Genomic DNA, 18,945 nt, shown 5'->3' on the forward strand with positions numbered 1-18,945 from the left:
TCCACTCCACTTTTTTTTTTTTTTTTACTGAACTTTATCGTGAATCCCTCTTGTGACAGTGGAGCTCCAGCTATAGAGATTCACAATAAAGTTCAGTAAAAAAAAAAAAAAGTGAAGTGGTGTGGAGGCCACATACTTCCTGTCATCGGTGAAGCTCCACTCTGCAGCCAGACCCCTCTCAACAGATGCAGAGCAGTGTACACTTCCAGCCACGTTAGTGTAGTCAACGCATGCGCGATGACCCCGGAAGAACCCGCACGCACGTGTGCTACAGGACGGCATGGCTGCGCTCTCAGACATGGATGGAGCGGTCTCTACTCCGAAGGAAGACAGGCTGGCCGCCGTTCGTGGGGTCCTACAGCAGAACAGACAGTTCCTGGACTTCTTCTGGGACATCGCCAAGCCCGAACAAGAAGTGAGGCTGAAGGCTACAGAGGACCTCATTGAGTTTTTGAAAGCCAGCGAGAAGGTGAGCCCAGCGGAGGGCAGACATTTCTAGTGGTAGCTGCATGGTGGGGCTGAGAGCTGTAGGCACCACTTCCTATGTAAACACGTGTTTTGGTTCCATTCTCTGCATTTTCCTAGTTAGTGACTGAGCAGTCCATAGCCAGACTCTTTGACATCCAGGGAGGTCTTCAGTCATCCTGGAAATGGTTGGGACTCATCAATCAGAGGCACACATGTCATGTTCAGTTCAATTATATCTACTTAGATTTGATGTTTTTCTAGTTAAAGTGGAACTCTGGCCCTTTTTTACATACCCGGTCCAATCCACTAGAAAAATTGACAGCTGGACTTGATTGGAATCTCCATAGGCAGGCAGATGTAAATGGGGTGTGTGTCTGTTTATATCAGCTTCCTTCTTTTAAGGTCCGGAAAAAGAAAAATAGATCCAACCTAAAATGCGATGGATCAGAGGTATTCTGATGTAAACAGAAGCCCAAAGATCTAACATGGGTCCAGAAAGTTTGTTTTTTTAAAAACGACGCTAAACACTGACACAGATGTAAAAAAAAAAAAAAACACGTAAAAAGGAATGGAAACCCACAGAGGGGGAAGATTGGGACGTTCCGATACAGGCACCATTAACATGAGTATACAATGTTCATCTAAAAGTACAACATTTTAGATGAACCTTGTATAGGGACTGATACCAATCTACATTGGGGTTTAGGAGCATACTATTCTAAATGGCACAAAAAAAGTTATTTCCTAAAAAAAGAAGTGACGCATTCTTTTCTGCTCTGATTCTGCAGAGGATGTATTCGCAAATCTTCTGCTGATCGGACTGCAAAATCCAAAAATTAAAGTGATACTAAAGTCTCGTGTTTCTATAACAAACATGTTATACTTACCTGCTCTGTGCAATGGTTTTGCACAGAGAAGCGCAGATCTTCCTCTTCTTGAGTCTCCCGCTGCAGCTCCTGGCCCCTCCCTTTTGCAGAGTGCCCCCACAGCAAGCAGCTTGCTATGGAGGCAGCCGAGCCACTGCTTCGTGTGTGTCCATTCAGACACGGAGCCTCAGCTCGGCCCAATCCTCTCTCTTCTCATGTGCTCACTGACTTTGTTTGACAGCAGCGGGAGACAATGGCAGCCACTGCTGTTTCTCAGCCAATCAGGAGGTAGAGTCCCAGACAGCCGAGTCTCTTGTGCAACATTGCTGGATCGAGATGGGGCTCAGGTAGGTATTAGGGGGGCTGTTGCACACTGAAGGTTTTTTTTTATCTTCGTGCATAGAATGCATTAAGATTAAAAAAAAAAAAAAACCTTCTGCCTTTAGAACCTTTAGTGATTGTAAAGGGTACAACATTTTATATTTATTTGCTCTGTGCACAAAGCAGCCCCGATCCCTCTATTCTTGGGTCCCCCCTGGCTCCTCCTCTTCTTTGTGTGACACCATGGGAAGCTGTTTCTTATGGTGGCACACCTGCAGGCTTGTTCCCGAGCTGCACTGCCTGTGTCCAAAAAAAAGACTGTGTTGCTCAGCCCTCTCCCCTTCAACTTTGTCACAGAATTTGACAGCAACGGGAGCCAATGGCTCTCACGGCTTTCGGCCTGTCTTGCGAGGAGAGAGAAAGCGGAGAAAGCAGCTGGATCAGGGCCAGCAAAGTATAGGAGGGGGGAGCTGCGTACAGAAGTTTTTATTTTTTTTTTTTTCTTTACCTTTAATGCAGAGATTACATTAGAGTAAAAACCTTCTGCCTTTAGAACCACTTTAATATATGAAGTATGTCTGTAGGGCTAAATGTTAAGTCTACCTTTCTGACCATGTTTCATGTAGTATCATGAGTGTAACAATAAACATGATCAAAGTCTGCAGCCCACATCCCATTAACCCCTTATAGAATCTTAGGTTCTTTTTCCCACAGGCACCAGCAGTGCATTTATTTATTTTGCAAAGAGTGGGATTGGCATTTAAGGCTAGCCATACACCGCTAGATTTTCACCTATTCAGTCTATGGGCTGAGTGAAGGAAAATCTATAAATTACCCCATACACACCAACAGCTTGGATGGAGAAATCTTCAATGCCAACTGTTGTATTTCAGCAGCTGCATCACCCATGGGTCTCTCATCTTCTCCCCACTCTCACAGGCTTTGCTGAGAGCAGCAGCAGCCATTGGCTGCTGCTGGAGCCCTGCTGCTGTCAGTCAAATCCTGTATCAAGGAGGTCTGTGTCTATAGACATAGGCTGGGGATCAAGCCCCTAGTTGTTGTATGGATGGGTGGTGCAGCGCTAATCCTGTATGTAAACCTCTAGTGGCTTAAAATTGGGTCATATTAAAGTACACTATAGTGTGTATAAATAATCTGGAGAAAACAGTGACGTGTTCTTACAAGTGATGTATCTCACTAAACAAAAAATAAAAAAATAAAAATGTGGGTGTAAACAAAATATCAGCCTTAGGTCATCATTTCAATAACTAGTTCACCATAAGTGACCATAACAGTGACTGGTTCAGCATAAGTGAAAAAAAAACAAAAAAAAAAAACCTTTTGCAATAAAGTGCAACGTGAATTATACTAATTAATTAGCAATCCAAAATAAGCAAAGTGCATTGTGCAAAACACTGTGCAACATAAATAACTACATCACATATTGGCTTATAGTGTTAGACAACAGACATTTCATATAAAGTGCAAATGTGCAAAAAAACTCCAAACTATATAATTATAAAATGTTAGTGCATGTCCCAAAAAATTCTGATGCATAAAAAAGAAAAAATCACACTAAAAAACGTCCTTATTCTTGATGAAATCTGTGATAGTAAAATGCTGACATGCGTATGTGGCAGTTAAAGTGCCTGGTGACTCAAAATCTCATGCAGCTTCGTGTGCAAACACTACAGTGGGTAGTGGCCCCTTACCTCAAAGTAATGGGGCAACAGCTTATGACCAAACAGGTTCTTTATCTCTTCCACCTAGGGGCTCCTGCGCATTCCTCACCGTCCAGAGGTAAGGTTCCCTCAGATGTGATGCAAGATGGTATTTATAAATAAAGTAGAGTAGAAAAGAACCCAATAGTGTAATTCTGTTTTCATAGGTACTGGTTTATTAGGCTAAGAAAACAGGTACTCACATTGGCAATTAAATGATACAATGTTTGTATCCGACGAGCGGCGAGCTCGTAGCCTTCTCTCAGTGTATCCAGCCTATCCCGTCCCTACGCGTGACGTCACACCACACGTGACTTCTTCAGGGGAACGTGTGGTGTGACGTCACGCGTAGGGACGGGATAGGCTGGATACACTGAGAGAAGGCTACGAGCTCGTCGGATACAAACATTGTATCATTTAATTGCCAATGTGAGTACCTGTTTTCTTTGCCTAATAAACCAGTACCTATGAAAACAGAATTACACTATTGGGTTCTTTTCTACTCTACTTTATTTATAAATACCATCTTGCATCACATCTGAGGGAACCTTACCCCTGGACGGTGAGGAATGCGCAGGAGCCCCTAGGTGGAAGAGATAAAGAACCTGTTTGGTCATAAGCTGTTGCCCCATTACTTTGAGGTAAGGGGCCACTACTCACTGTAGTGTTTGCACACGAAGCTGCATGAGATTTTGCGTCACCAGGCACTTTAACTGCCACATACGCATGTCAGCATTTTACTATCACAGATTTCATCAAGAATAAGGACGTTTTTTAGTGTGATTTTTTTTTTTTCTTTTTTATGCATCAGAATTTTTTGGGACATTCACTAACATTTTATAATTATATAGTTTGGAGTTTTTTTGCACATTTGCACTTTATATGAAATGTCTGTTGTCTAACACTATAAGCCAATATGTGATGTAGTTATTTATGTTGCACAGTGTTTTGCACAATGCACTTTGCTTATTTTGGATTGCTAATTAGTATAATTCACGTTGCACTTTATTGCAAAATGTTTTTTTTTTTGTTTTTTTTTTCACTTATGCTGAACCAGTCACTGTTATGGTCACTTATGGTGAACTAGTTATTGAAATGATGACCTAAGGCTGATATTTTGTTTACACCCACATTTTAATTTTTTAATTTTTTGTTTAGTGAGATACATCACTTGTAAGAACACGTCACTGTTTTCTCCAGATTATTTATACACACTATAGTGTACTTTAATATGACCCAATTTTAAGCCACTAGAGGTTTACATACAGGATTAGCGCTGCACCACCCATCCATACAATATCTATTTAGGTCAGGTGTTTATCCTAATAGGTGCATGCAGCTGTTCCACCTTTAGCCATCTCCATATTCGATAGCGCAGGAATATCTCTATTAAATAAGCCCCTAGTTGTGCCACAATAGGAAGCAGCTCCCTGTGGTGGCACACCAAGAAAAGGAGGAGCAGGCGCGCCTAGAAGAGAGAAGGGGGATTAGGGTCTCCTGTACAATATTGTTGCGCAGATCAGGCAAGTGTAACATGTTTGGGTTAAAAAAAAAAAAAAGACTTTACAAACGCTTTAAATTTTAACGGAGTGTCATGTTTTACGTTAAAAATATCCCAGTTTAATAGGTTCTATTGTTTGTGGCTTATGAACACCAAAGCATTTGCTCTTGTCCCTAGAAACTGTTTTAAAATAATGCTGGTTAAAAGAGAAGTAAAGTATTTTTTTAAATTGTTTTTTGCGAATCATACTTGCCTCGGTGGATGTAGCATCGGTCGTTTTTTTTTTTTTGTTTTTTTTTTAAATGCGCAAACTTTGAGGCTCTCAGGTGTGAATGCAGCCTTAAGGTAATTGCAGTTCAACCCCAATCGTCAGTGAGCTGCAATGCACCTGCACTACACACATCTGTTTTGTGCATTACATTTCCCTATGCTGAAAGAAAATTGTAAAGGGCCTATTTTTTTTTCAAGTTAAGGTGGGATGACAGCCCATTCAAAATAAATTGTCACCCTGGGATACGTGCCTTTCAAACACAAACACATGCATTGTAGCAACACTGTTTGGTGTGAGTGGACTGAACAAACTTTGTTATTCCACTGCAAGACAAGTGGCCTTGAGTTTCTACAACAATCTGCAATATGAGTTCTGCTGACTGTAACACAGAACTGAGCAGTTTGGCATAGACACTTTTTGTGCTGAAAAAAACTTTTAACTGGTTCAATTTTTGTACAGCATGTTTGTTATACTTGTGTGTTGCATTTGCTAAATCTCTCTGTAGATCATATATTTTTCTTGTACAGCAGAAAATGCTTTATGAATGACAATGTTAATTTATTTGAAATTGCTAATATTTTACACATTACACAGGAAGATGAGCTGAAATACACCTTCAAGAGACTTGTGGATGGATTGGCAGCTACCCGTGAGTCAGCACGGCCAGGATTCAGCTTGGCATTAGCTCAGGTTTGTATTTCAAAGCTGAATATGGTTTACATTTATTGTGATTGTCCTGAGTGCCCTATATTTAAATCCTATTTTTTTTTTTTTTTTTAAAGAAGTGCTCAGTTGACACACAAAAAGTGCAGTTGAATGATTTTCAAGCATGTCCACAGACAAAAATGATTACCAATAGAGTCTTGGTTCAGTGTTTTGAACAGCCTGCATGTGGCCCCTGTCTGTATGCAGCCTGGCTACTACTGACTAAACTGCCACAAAGATGATTATGAGCATTGATGAAAAAATGTACTCCTGAATACAAGGTGAATGTTTAAAGGTTAACTCCAACTTTTAGACCATGTTAACCCATATTTTTGGTGTAGCATGTAACATGGTGCAGATGGGACCCCCACTCAACTGAACCTTGCAGAAGTGTGTGAGACAAAATGCATGGTAACAAAGTACAATGCTTTCTGGTGTGGCACAATGTAAAAAAAAATAATACAAATCGTGCACCACTTTGGTGCGATTTAGACGTAGTAGGCAACTCATTGAAATTAGTGGTCCGCCCTATTGCAACACAGGGTAATGTGCATAAAAACACACAGCAACACGTGTCCTGGAGCATCGTACAGATGCAATCCCAGCCTAAAAATGTTGTTTTCTCATAATTATAACCCATCAGGTAGACCAGACACTACTGTCAGCCGACCATAAAGCAATATACCCTCTTCTCAGTTTATAGTGGTGCAGGGTGTCAGACAGGGCAGTAGCAGCACATTAATTCGAACACTTTTATAAACCGCTATGTCCATTTCATGATTCCTACCACTTAAGTAAACCCTTAATAATCTGTTCATAAGCTATTTCATGGCCTAGTCAGAAAAGGACTTGGCAGGTAACTTTAGCAAAACAAATGCAGAAAGCAACATACAAGAGAACTGCTGTAACAAGAGCATGTTTTGGTTTAGGTGGACTTGGCTTGTGATCAAAGGCATTCAGCCTGACACACAGGTCACTTTCCCATCCACATCTTGAGGGGCTAGTGTTGGCATGGTGATACCATAGCTGGGCTTGGGTACACACAAGCTGTATGGACACCACCTTTCATGGATACTGTTTAGGAATATTTAAGGTACTGCTTTGTATTTCAGTCATTGTACTGGCGTATGGTCTACTCATACCAGTGCACACACTTATCCTTTGATCAGATTTGGACATTGTTTCTGAAGTTAGCCACATTGAACTGCAGATGGACCCACAGATTTGTAAACCTTTAAAACTACTGTCTCTTTTGAAGTCCTGTTTAGCTTCTGGTTCTCTGCACTCCCTACTTTACTTCTAGTAGTGCTCAAGTACCCACACATAGTTTTCTGCCTTTCTAAACAGCGCTTTGTGGATCTGTTCACTGGTTTAGTCTGTAGCTTTCAACTGCAGTACAATGGGGGATTTATTAAAACTGGAGCAGACAGAATCTGGAGCAGCTGTGGATGGCAACCAATCAGCTTTCATTTTCAGCTTGTTCAGTTAAAGTGGTTGTAAAGGATAATGTTTTTTTTTTTTTTCCTTAATGCATTCTCATAGGATGCAGTAAAGTGAAAAAAACACAAGGGTTTACAACCCCTTTAAGTACCAGTGTGATGCAAAGTCTGTATAATTTTATTTACATCTGTATAGAGGTCAACCGATATATCGGCCGATATTTGGCTTTTTTTACTTAATCGGCAGCGGCCGATTGTGCTGATAAAAAAAGCCGATTATAACTTCAGTGGGACTTGCAAATGACTTCTGTAATAGAAGTCAATTGCAAGTTGTCTGAAGGTTTCTTCTCCTCCTCTGGGCAGCCTGCCAAGTCTGATAAGAAGATACATTTGTATCTCTTCGGGTTCTTTTATCAATAGACTGAACTCTGTGTGTAGAAGTTCTCAGTTTAACCATTTAAAGACTAAATCTTTTTTGACATTTGTTGCTTACAAGTAAAAATTCTGTATTTTCTGCTAGAAAATCACTTGGAACCCCCAAACATTATATATATTTTTTTTTAGCAGAGACCCTAGGGAATAAAATAGCGGTTGTTGCAATATTTTATGTCACGCGGTATTTGCGCAGCGGTCTTTCAAACGCAATTTTTTAAAATAAAATACACTAATTAAAAAAAAAAAAAAATAATAAGCAGTAAAGTTAGCCCATTTTTTTTTTCGTCCAAAAGTTTTGGTTACCTGTTTTTGTGTATTTAATATTTAAGATATATAGTTATTATTTTTTTTTTTAATCTAAATTATACATACAAGTGAACTGATTGGAGGTTTGTTTTGTTCAATAAATGTTTAAATGTAAAAAATTTTCTGCATCACTTATTACTTAAGGTTGCTTTCACACTGGCGCGGGCAGGCGTTGACGGTAAAACGCTGTTAGTTTTAGCGGCGCTTTACCGTCATTTAAGCGGGGCTATTCGGCTTCTAGCAGGGCGCTTATAACCCAGCTAGCGGCCGAGGAAGGGGTTAAATGCGCCCCTGAAGTGCTGCTGCCGAAACGCTTTGCAGCCGCTTCGGCAGCGGTGCGCATTCATTTCAATGGGCAGGAGTGGTGGAGGAGCGGTATACACCGCTCCAAAGACATCCTGCCAGCGCATCGCCTCAGTGTGAAAGCACTCGGGATATCACACTGAGACTGTAGGGAAGCCGTTTTACAGGCACTTTACAGGCGCTATTTTTAGCCCAAAAGCGCCTAAAAAAACGCCCCAGTGTGAAAGGGGTCTAACTGTTAGATTTTATGAGATGAAGGGGGAAAAAAAAAAGTAAAAAAAAAAAAAAAAATCGGCCTAATATATCGGCCCAAAAAAATCGGCATCACATATCGGCCACCACGATTTCTAAATATCGGCATCGGCCAGAGAAAAACCCATATCGGTCGACCTCTACATCTGTAGTTTTGATATATATTGTATCTGGATACTTTGTTTATATTTTAACTATGTATTAATAAAATGTATATGTTTTATCTGATGTCTAATCTGTTCAGGGTGCCGAGATAGTCCATTTCTTTTCCCTTGTCCCTTTCCTTGCTTTGGGGAATAGTCTCCTTGCGCTCAATTATCCTTTATTGTTTTTCGAAACCGTTAAATCAATAGAGATTTAATTTCACTTGAACTTGATAGTTTTGTCTTTTCTCATCACTTCCCAAAGCTCTCTATATATACTGTAGATATTGGAACCCACTCCTATTATTCATATTGAAAACATGGGGCAAACCTGTATATATTACAATAACGGAGAAAGCATTTAATTCAAATTTTCACCAGGTATGCTTGGAGTGATATTAAAATTGGTTGCTGTAATTGACTGCCATGTTCCTGTATAACCAGTCTGTTTTATAGCACTGTTTAATGGAAATCACAGCTGTGGATACAGCAAGCATAGTTAAAAAAATCAACATACAATATCCCAAGAAATTTAGTTTTGTTTAGTTCAAAAAGATTTCTAAAATAGTGGCATGGCTGAGAATAAAGATACAGAACTTATCCTTGTGTTTTAAAGTTTGTGAATTGAGGCTATAATGTTCTGTACGGGTGCTTGTATAGTGTTTTGTGTGGCCCGTTTTTGTATGTGGTATCCTTGGTTGAAGTAGCAAACAGCAGGCAAATATATATATATATATATATATATATATATATATATATATATATATATATATATATATATACATTTTTTTTTTTCCCCCGTCCCTGGACTTTATGCAGAAATAATTCATAACTCGAAATCCTTGTGTTTGTAATTATTTATTTTTATTTTTACAAAGGTTGTGCAGTGTTTTGAAGAAATCCCATTGACAACAGTATTTGAATACATTGATGAGAAATATAACCTTCAGAGAGTAAAAAAGGTGAGCGTCCACATCCTTTTTCCTTTGCAATTTATTAATAACTTCTCTGAACTTTTTTTATTTGAAAGGTGAAGCTTGACCCCTGTTAAGTTTTTAATGCCTAGCCTTATTGGGAAGCTATTCCCTTTATTTTTTGAGTGGAAAAAGTTTATGGGATTTGGGATTTCCTTCCAGTGGGCCAGAATATTTTTTATGGTAGAGGGGAAAAGGTCTGGTCATCGAGACAGGAAATGAGGAGAGATCTCCCTTGCAGGAGCATAGGCAGAGAATAAAATAAGTTTCAACCTGCCCTCATTCTATTGAAAATAAAACAATTTTATAATATGGTGTTCCACTTTAGAGTAGTACACTATAAAACACTGTTTTTTGTTCTTGCTGTAGGATCGCAATTGTGAAATTTCCTTTAGTAGCAGAATGTATTGAATTAGGATTATTGCATTTGACCCGAGCCCTGACTAATAATTTTCAATTTTCAGAAATTGATCAGAAATGCAGCCTTTGGGAATTTTTTTGGCGTTCTCGCGTTGTTCCAGTCTGGTCGCCTCACCAAGGTAATATTCTTTGACAAAACATACAAGGGAGAAAAGAAGATTATTTTATTATTGGCCACCTCCTGCAAATGCCTGCTATAAATTGACCGAGTACTATGGATAAAACTGAATATTGTTTGTATACAAGCGTAAATCATGGCAACTTTTGTGTGTGTGCAATCATGTTTACTTGTTTGTTTTGGGAAGTAATGTAAAATCCATTTTGCACATAATTGTGTTTAACTGAGACTCAAAATGTGATCGGGCTAGAGAAGTGACGACCTTTAGTAATATTAATACCCGTTACTGTAGCATATTGAGAGTAAAGTGTGCTTGACCGAGACCATAGATTGTGAAAGTGTCATGTAAAGTTCTAGTTATCCATTGAGTTGGATCTTAAAGTGTTACTAAACCCACAACAGTAAAATCAGTCTGTATATGCAGTAAAGCATGCTTGCTGTGGAACCGAAGGGGTTAATCTGCATTGTGTATAAAGGTTGTGTGATCCTGGTCTCTGATCCTCCTCTTCTTCCACTGACACCAATCCATCTCTTGATAAAACAAAGGCTAGGGGACAAAGCAGAAAACCGGTCACTAGGGTAATTTATGGCAAGGTTTGGAAAACCTAATGGTAACAATTCCAACTGCAGATTGCCTCCAGTAGTGTCTCTTACAAAGATAAGGGCCTTAGCCTCCAGCACTCTCAAGGTCCATTTTTCTTCCTTATCAGTATATGACCTAAATGAGAACCTAGCCAATAACCCGCTGATTAATTGGCTCTTCAGTGCTTAGACTCAGTCCTCCGAAAGTCCTTGCAATATCTTGGGAATTGCAGATAGTACTGCAAAGACATACAAATTCCTCCTTACAGCTAATTAACAATGTTCCTATTGAAAACCACACAGACAAAATAGTGTTTCTAGTCACTATTACATCTGTTCGTATCTGTTCGCTACATGACCTTAAGCAAGAAGCTTGGTAAGAAGGAGACAACTGTTGGAGTGATTATTCGCAAATGGAAGAAATACAAAATAACCATCAATTGCCCTCGGTCTAGAGCTCCATGCAAGATTTCGCCTCATGGGGTAAGGATGATCATGAGAAAAGTGAGGGATCAGACTAGAAATACACGGGAGAAGCTTGTGAATGATCTCTAGGCAGTTGGGACTACTGTCACCAAACAAACCATTGGTAACACAATACGCTGCCATGGATTGAAATCCTGCAGCGCCTGCAAGGGCCCCTTTCTCAAGAAGGCACATGTACAGGCCCATCTAAAGTTTGCCAATGGACATCTAAATGATTCAGAGAAGGATTGGGAGAAAGTGCTGTGGTCCGATGAGACCAAAATTGAGCTCTTTGGCATTAACTTGACTCCCTGTGTTTGGAGGAAAAAAAATGCTGACTATGACCCTAGGAACACCATCTGTACAGTTGAGCACAGTGGTGGAAACATTATGCTTTGGGGCTGTTTCCCTGCTAAAGGCTTAGGCCGACTTTGAAGGGGCCAATGGATGGGGCCATATATTGTAAAATCTTGGTTGAGAACCGTCTTCCCTCAGCTAGAGCACTGAAGATGGGTGGTGGATGGGTCTTCCAGCATGACAGTAACCCAAAACATATCGCCAAGGCAACAAAGGAGTGGCTCAAGAAGAACCACATTAAGGTAATGGAGTGGCCTAGCCAGTCTCCAGACCTTAATCCTATAGAAAATTTATGGAGGGAGCTGAAACTTTGAGTTGCCAAGCGACAGCCAAGAAACCTTAAGGATTTACAGAAGATCTGTAAAGAAGACTGGACCAAAATCCTTCCTCAGATGTGTGCTAATCTGGTAACAAACTACAAGAAACTTTGTGCATCTGTGCTTGCCGACAAGGGATTCTCTACCAAGTACCAAGTTATGCTTTGCTTGGAAATCAAATACTCCTTTTGCTCCCTGAATTGCAACTCCATTTATAACCTCGGTATCATTGGATTTTTTTTTTTTTTGATATTCTGTCTCTATCATTTTAAAATACACCTATGATAAAAATTATGGACCCTTCATTTCTTTGCAAGTGGACAAACTTACAAAATCTGCAGGGGACCAAATAATATTTTTTTCATACTGTATGAGAGAAATTGAAGCATCCATTCTGAGATTAATCTAACAATTAGCATAACCTATATAGCAGCAGGGAAACCTTGTCCCCTATGAATCAACAGCTCATTTCAGAGTTTTTGTCCATGTCTTGGGCTGAAAGAGCCAGTCTCCCAGCAGATCTTTATGGCCACTACATGGACCAGCATTATTACGTTTATGAAGCACTATCTGGTTAACTTCCTATCCAGCCAAGATCAAGACTTTGAGAGGAAAGTGCTTGTCGCCATGTTCCCACTCTAGTTTTTTTTTTTTATTTATGATTAAAGTGCATGTTACCCCAACATTTCAGATTTCTGATGTGTCTGTGTTACCATGCACTAAAAGGTATCCTGTTTTCTTTGTGTGAAACACCTGGTGATCCTGCCAGTCTCTCTCTGCTTTCCTATTTTAAACTGACCATGCCAGGGCATCAAAGCACATGCAGTTTTGTCAGTCTTCTTATTTACATTCCACTTGGGAGTACAACCTGCCTGAACTTCAGTGATCAGATTTCTTCTGTGTGGAGTGGAGAGCAGTGAATGTCAGTCATCGCTCTCTCTTCTGCAACTCTGAGCTATATAAGGGGTGTGCGTAGCTGGCTCTGGGTCTCAGCTGTGCGCTGAGAGGTGGAACCAGAAGTCAGTTGGGCAACTGGGTGGATCCAGACAATATTGTCAAGATCCTTAAAGAGCCTGGAGTGGCTCTGCTCCGTCGGCTGATAGCGGGCAATAGCCTGATATAAGTTGACTCTGGGTGTCATGAGTGCGAACGTAAGTGTATTACTGTGACCCCCAAGAGAAGTACAGGCAAAAAGGCTTTGGTCACACTTCTCCTTTTAAGGTTTGTCATCTTGCCGTTAACAGGAGCTAATGGCTTCAAGGAGCCTTTTAAACTTTTATAACTGTTTTGGGTACAGCCATCTTTTTAATGAACTTTCTTCGAAGATTCCTGGAAAAGGTGTTATTGCGTAAAAAGTATGTAGTACAAATTGAATTTCCTTTTTAATGTATGCATCACCAAAAGCATATTTTAGATGAATCTGTTTGCAGTATTTTCTTTCCTCTCCTTATACAGGACACAAAAGTACTACTTCAGTGCGTGCAGTTGCTGCAGAGCCTGGCACAATACAGAGACGACTTGAAGGATTTGCCCAGGAAAACATTGGTTGATATTTTGTCTGAGGTGGGGAACTAACATAAAAAATGTTACCTGTATTAAATGTAGTTACTACCATGAACAAAAAAGTATTTTGACTCCCTTGATTTTGTACAAACTAATAGTAACATTTGAGATTATAGCGTGTACTATACCATTTAAGTTTCTGTTGAACGTTGTACAAGTGCTTTTATTTACATGTGCCAAAATTGCAAACCTGGTCACAAGATGACCTTGCATTCCTCTACAGTGCCTTGAAAAAGTATTCATACCTCCTTGAAATTTTCCACATTTTGTTATGTTACAGCCAAAAACGTAAATGGATTTTATGTGATAGACCAACACAAAGCGGCACCTAATTGTAAAGTGGAAGGAAAATGATGTTCACGGATGCTCTCCATCCAGTCTGACAGAGCTTGAACTAATTTGCAAAAATGTCTCTCTAGATATGTAAAGCTGGTAGAGACATACCCAAAAAGAATTGCAGTGAAAGGGTGGTTCTACAAAGTATTGACTGGGGGGGGGGGGGGGGGGGGGAATACAAATGCTCTCCACACTTTTCAGTTAACTTCCAATTTTTTTTTTTTTTTTACAAATAAAATATCTGAAAAGTGTGGCGAGCAACTGTATTCGCCCCCCCCCCCCCAAATCAATACTTTGTAGAACCACTTTTCACTGCAATGTTTCTTTGAATCGCACTTCTGAACGGTGATTGCAAACACTGATTGGAAGGTCTGTTTTTACTGCTGCTGTTGGAGTAAGCTGCTGTATTTAAGGCTCCTTCAAACGAGGGGTGCCGACTGGCTGTTTTCTGCATCGCATCAACAACAATCACGAAAGGGCACTGTTTTCTGTGTGCCCTGTTCACATTGCCCCAGAGCCCCTGGGTGCTGAGCAGTGCAAAAAAATGAATACTGTGCATCTTTCTGCAGTGGGCCAGAGCTCACCTGAAGGCTATGTGTACTGTCCGTTTCTGCACACTGCAGCCAAGTTGCGGTGCATAGGAATGAATTCAAGTAATTTTAAAATTTCAATATTGTTGGAAGAAAACAAAATTTACACTGTATAAAAGTGTATCGCTGCTTCACAGACCTTTCACTGACAGCTGTCCACACAGTAAAACCCTGCATTTTAGTTGGTTTTTTTTTTTTTTTTTTTGCCTGATTTAAAAGCAGCAGGGAAGGGGCAAAGCATGTTGCATATGCTTGGATATTTCTGTGAATTTTTGTAGTATGCCTAATACATACAGCTTGTATGCCGTAACTACAGTATCTGAACTACCATGTGCAAATTTACTTTGTATATTAATATACCTGATAACTCCCTATGAAATCCTTTTTTCGTTTTGTTTAGATTCCTGAATCTACTTTTCAAGAAGTGCTATTTGAGGTGCTGCGCTCTGACCTGACATCAGCATTTAGCACTCCAGAACAATTGCACTTGCTGCTAGTGGGAATGCAGAAGTTTCCAGGAGTGCTTAAGCCCAAGAATTTAAAGAAGCTTCTTGGGTCTTCCATGATTACTGCACAGGAAAACCTTCCAAAGTAAGATGACCCGAGCTGTCTGGGATCCTTTGCTTAGAGACATATGGAGGTTGCTATTGCTAACCTCTCTTTGAAAATGCTGGTTGTCATTGACCTGAGACTTGTATGCAGATGAGTAGCTCTGACTTCATCCTGACTTAATCTGTACATTCCAGGTCAGTGAATCAGAAAGAATTAAAGCGAGACACAGCAATGCAACTAGCATTTTCAAAAGTTTATTAGTTGACTTAATTTTAAAATGTAAAGTTGTATTTTGGCACACTTTGGGCCCCATGCACACAAGACGCTTTGGAAACTCAATGCTTTTCCCCTGGCAGCAGCCTTTTGGCAGAAAAAACCTCCTGACACTTGTAAAAGGGTGTAACGCGTTAAGGTGCATTTTACAGGCGTTCATTTCATTGGCCGCAAAAATCATTTTTCTTATCGTACATCGTGGGACACAGAGCCATAGTACTTACTATGTTACAATAGGCCACCCTTAGGTGCTGGACACTGGCACGCCCTAAATTAAAAAGTGCCCTCCCTATATAACCCTTCCCACTGGTGGGAGTACCTCAGTTTTTTCACCAGTGTCTAAGGTGTTGGTCACGAGTGAAGATGTGCTGAGCTCCACTGGAGCAATCCTTGCTGGGGCTAGCCATGCTCACCGGATCCATTCAAAGTGTCTCTTTTGGTCAAATTGAATGGTACCCGGGCCTCGTATCCGAAGAAACGAGGTTTTGCCTGCGAATGCTTCTCTTTTAGAGAGCTGGACCCTGGGATCCAGTACTTTTTGGTAGTGAGGCCATGAAGTTTTACTGGCAGGGTGCTGTTGCAGGCCCAGGATTGTGGGTTTCCTCTAGGATCCCCTGCTCCTGAAGGTTTATCGGAACCCACCTTGAAGGGTGAAGATTGGGTCCGTTGGTTTACCACAGAAAACCCTGCGGCGGGAAAAGGTAAGTGGAGTTTTCTAAGAAATGTTCAAAATTTTCTTATGAATGTCTCCTTTAAATTTGCAAGTGTTGTCATGCCTATGTGCTCACCACTGGGAGCTGTATTGAGCACTTACGTGACTCAAGCTTCTCAGAAAGCCACAATGTGATCCAGGAAGCAGAAGCTCTTCCTCCTCCGTTCGGCAGCGAAGTCCTCCAGTAAGCCTGAAGGGGGGGGTCCTCTCCCCACCAGACGCCCCTTGTGCAGCCTGTTTTCTCCTTTTCTCCCCCTTCTTCTCAGGGGAAAAAGCGACATTAAAAAAAAAAAACGGCACGAAAGGACACCGCTCAGCGGCTTCCAGATCCCCCCTCGCCATGTCTGCCTCTGCCTGGGATCCTCCATAGGGTCAGCAGCGCGGGAAAGTGCTTTTTCAAAAAAAACAAAAAACGAGAGGGGCCATAGACGGCGGGGGGCAGGGCTTAGTGCTGCGTGGGTGTCCTCAATGTCCAGCGCGGGAAAGGAGGCTTTTAAAAAGGCACTATTGTGTCTGTTCATGCTGCTGGAGGGACACAGGAGCAGGAGGTGTTTTTTAAAAGGTTTGGTGACACAGGCATTCCCCTTGACACATTTACAGCATCAGGCTGAGCATTAATAGCAGTAAGTAAGCTGAACTATTCATGCAATTGATGCATTCCTTCTGGTAGTACCTCTGCTTTGTGCATTGGGCTATGAGCGGAAGGGGGGTAAAAAAAACACCTCAAAAGGGGGCTATAGTAAGACTACTACAGTCACACAGCCTAGAAACATCTCAAAAAAGATGTCATCGTCCCCTGAGAGTGATATGGCTGCTCAGAGTGAGGCATCAGGAGGAGCAAATGTTGCAGCTGCTCTTGACACTGCAGCCCCTATGTATATTACCCAGGATGTTTTTTCTTCAACCATTTTTAGCTTGGAGCAAAAAATTGATGCTTTGTTTGCATTCCAGACTGGGGCTAAGCGTAGCAGGTCCCCGTAAATTTCTCATGACCCTCATTCTGAGGAGTAAGGAGCCAGAGAAGATTATTTGCCTTCTAAAGTCCAGGAAGAGGCTAATGTCTCTGCTTCTGAGTAACCTAATACAGAAATATCAGGTCCCCAGGAAAGATTGTTGGTACAATCTCTCACTGGGTTGGTCCGCTCTACTTTTTCACTGCCAGCAGCGCAGTCAGTTGATGAGCCCACGTCTGGTTTGGGTTCACTAAAGCCTCCCCAATCTGATCATTCGTTTCCTATCCATGCGTGGTTAAGGAAGCTTATGTATTCTGAATGGGAGCACCCAGATAAACAATTTTTCCCTCCCAAAAAAGTTTTCTATACTTTATCCTATGGAGGAATGCTTTTATAAAAAAAAATGGGGAATTCCAGCAATTGATGCGGCTATATCCTCTGTAAATAAAAACCTGACTTGTCCAGTTGACAATGCTCAGATGTTAAAGGATCCAACAGATAAGAAGTTGGAATTCCTTTTTTAAGAACTATATTTCTCTCGCAGGTTCAGTCGTTCAACCTGCGCTGGCAGCGATCGGAGTATCTCAGTCCTTAATGGACCAGTTTACAGATGTACTCAAAGTTATTCCTGATCAGCAGGCCCAGGATTTGGCCTGTATATCAGAAGCATTGTGTTTCACAGTAAACGCTATGAGAGATTCTATTCTCCAGGCCTCACGGCTTATGCTAGGGCTGGTACAGGTGCGTAGAATCCTATGGTTGAAAAATTGGAGACGATCTGGATAAGTATATCCAAAGAATTTCTAATGGGAAAAGTTCCCTTTTTACCGGTCAAGAAAAAGTTTAAACATTTTACTTTTAAACGTACTTCTTCAGTGCCAGGGGCAGCTGCCTCTAGGCAGTCTCGACGGCCTCCACCGTCGGATTCTAGAGGTAAACCTCTCGGTCAGTCCTAGGGCCAAAAGAGGACCTGGGGGAGGAAGCCCACAATACAAAATACTAAAGCCTCCTTATGAAGGGACGCCCCCGCTCGCTTGGGTGGGGGGAAGGCTTCTGCAGTTTTCAAGAGTCTGGCAGGAACATTGTCAAGACAAATGGGTGGCCTCCTCAATTTCTCTAGGTTACAAACTAGAGTTCCGAGAGTTTCCATATCCTTGTTTTCTTGGATCAAACGTTCCCAAATATCCAATGAAAAAGAAGTCTCTCTTTTTAGCTCTGAATCATCTCTTATCTCAAGGGGTGATATCAGAGGTTCCTTTGGAAGAGCGAGATTTGGGTTTTTATTCAAACCTGTTCATAGTTCCAAAACCAAATGGGGATGTCAGACCCATTTTAGATCTCAAACATCTAAACCGGTTTTTCAACATCCGTTCCTTTCGCATGGAGTCAATCCGATCAGTAGTCTCCTTCCTACGGGGGGGAGAACTTCTGGCGTCAATCAACATCAAGGATGCTTATCTCCATGTGCCGATTTTTCCCTGCTCATCAGAAATTTCTGCGCTTCGAGGTAGAAAATCGTCACTTTCAGTTTGTAGCTCTACCTTTCGGACCGGCTACTGCACCTCGAGTGTTTACAAAGATCCCGGCTCCTCTTTTAGCCAGGTTAAGGGCCAAAGGTATAACTATACTAGCCTACTTAGACGATCTACTCTTGATAGATCAATCGGTAGCCCGCTTAAACCAAACTTTGGTAACCACAGTCAGCTACCTGGAAGACCTAGGTTGGATTCTCAATCTAGAAAAGGCCTCCTTAAAACCATCAAGGAGATTGCAGTACTTGGGGCTGATCATAGATACAGCTCAAAAGAGGGTGTTTCTGCCCCAGGAAAGGATCAGTTCCAAAAAGAAACTGATCTAGGTGGTCAAAACAAAGAAGAATCCTTCTATTCGTCTTTGCATGAAATTGTTGGGAAAGATGGCTTCTTTCGAGGCCGTTCCTTATGCGCACTTTCATTCGAGACTGCTACAAAGCAGTATCCTATCTACTTGGAACAAGAAGGTC

General features: G+C 41.2%; 1 protein-coding gene across 1 annotated transcript in view; it reads left to right on the forward strand.

Moving 5' to 3' along the window:
* The first annotated feature begins 221 nt into the window (after positions 1-221).
* The window catches only part of MYBBP1A (MYB binding protein 1a), an 85,292-nt gene continuing 66,568 nt past the window's right edge, over positions 222-18,945 (forward strand). Inside the window, exons 1-6 of the mRNA XM_073615043.1 lie at positions 222-469; positions 5,743-5,838; positions 9,610-9,693; positions 10,170-10,244; positions 13,420-13,527; positions 14,854-15,044. Coding sequence (XP_073471144.1) covers positions 281-469; positions 5,743-5,838; positions 9,610-9,693; positions 10,170-10,244; positions 13,420-13,527; positions 14,854-15,044 — 743 coding nt within the window. The 5' untranslated portion in view covers positions 222-280. The remainder of the gene's footprint in view (positions 470-5,742; positions 5,839-9,609; positions 9,694-10,169; positions 10,245-13,419; positions 13,528-14,853; positions 15,045-18,945) is intronic.

This window comes from Aquarana catesbeiana, linkage group LG02 (genome assembly GCF_042186555.1).
Source record: "Aquarana catesbeiana isolate 2022-GZ linkage group LG02, ASM4218655v1, whole genome shotgun sequence".
In the NCBI taxonomy this organism is placed as follows: domain Eukaryota; kingdom Metazoa; phylum Chordata; class Amphibia; order Anura; family Ranidae; genus Aquarana; species Aquarana catesbeiana.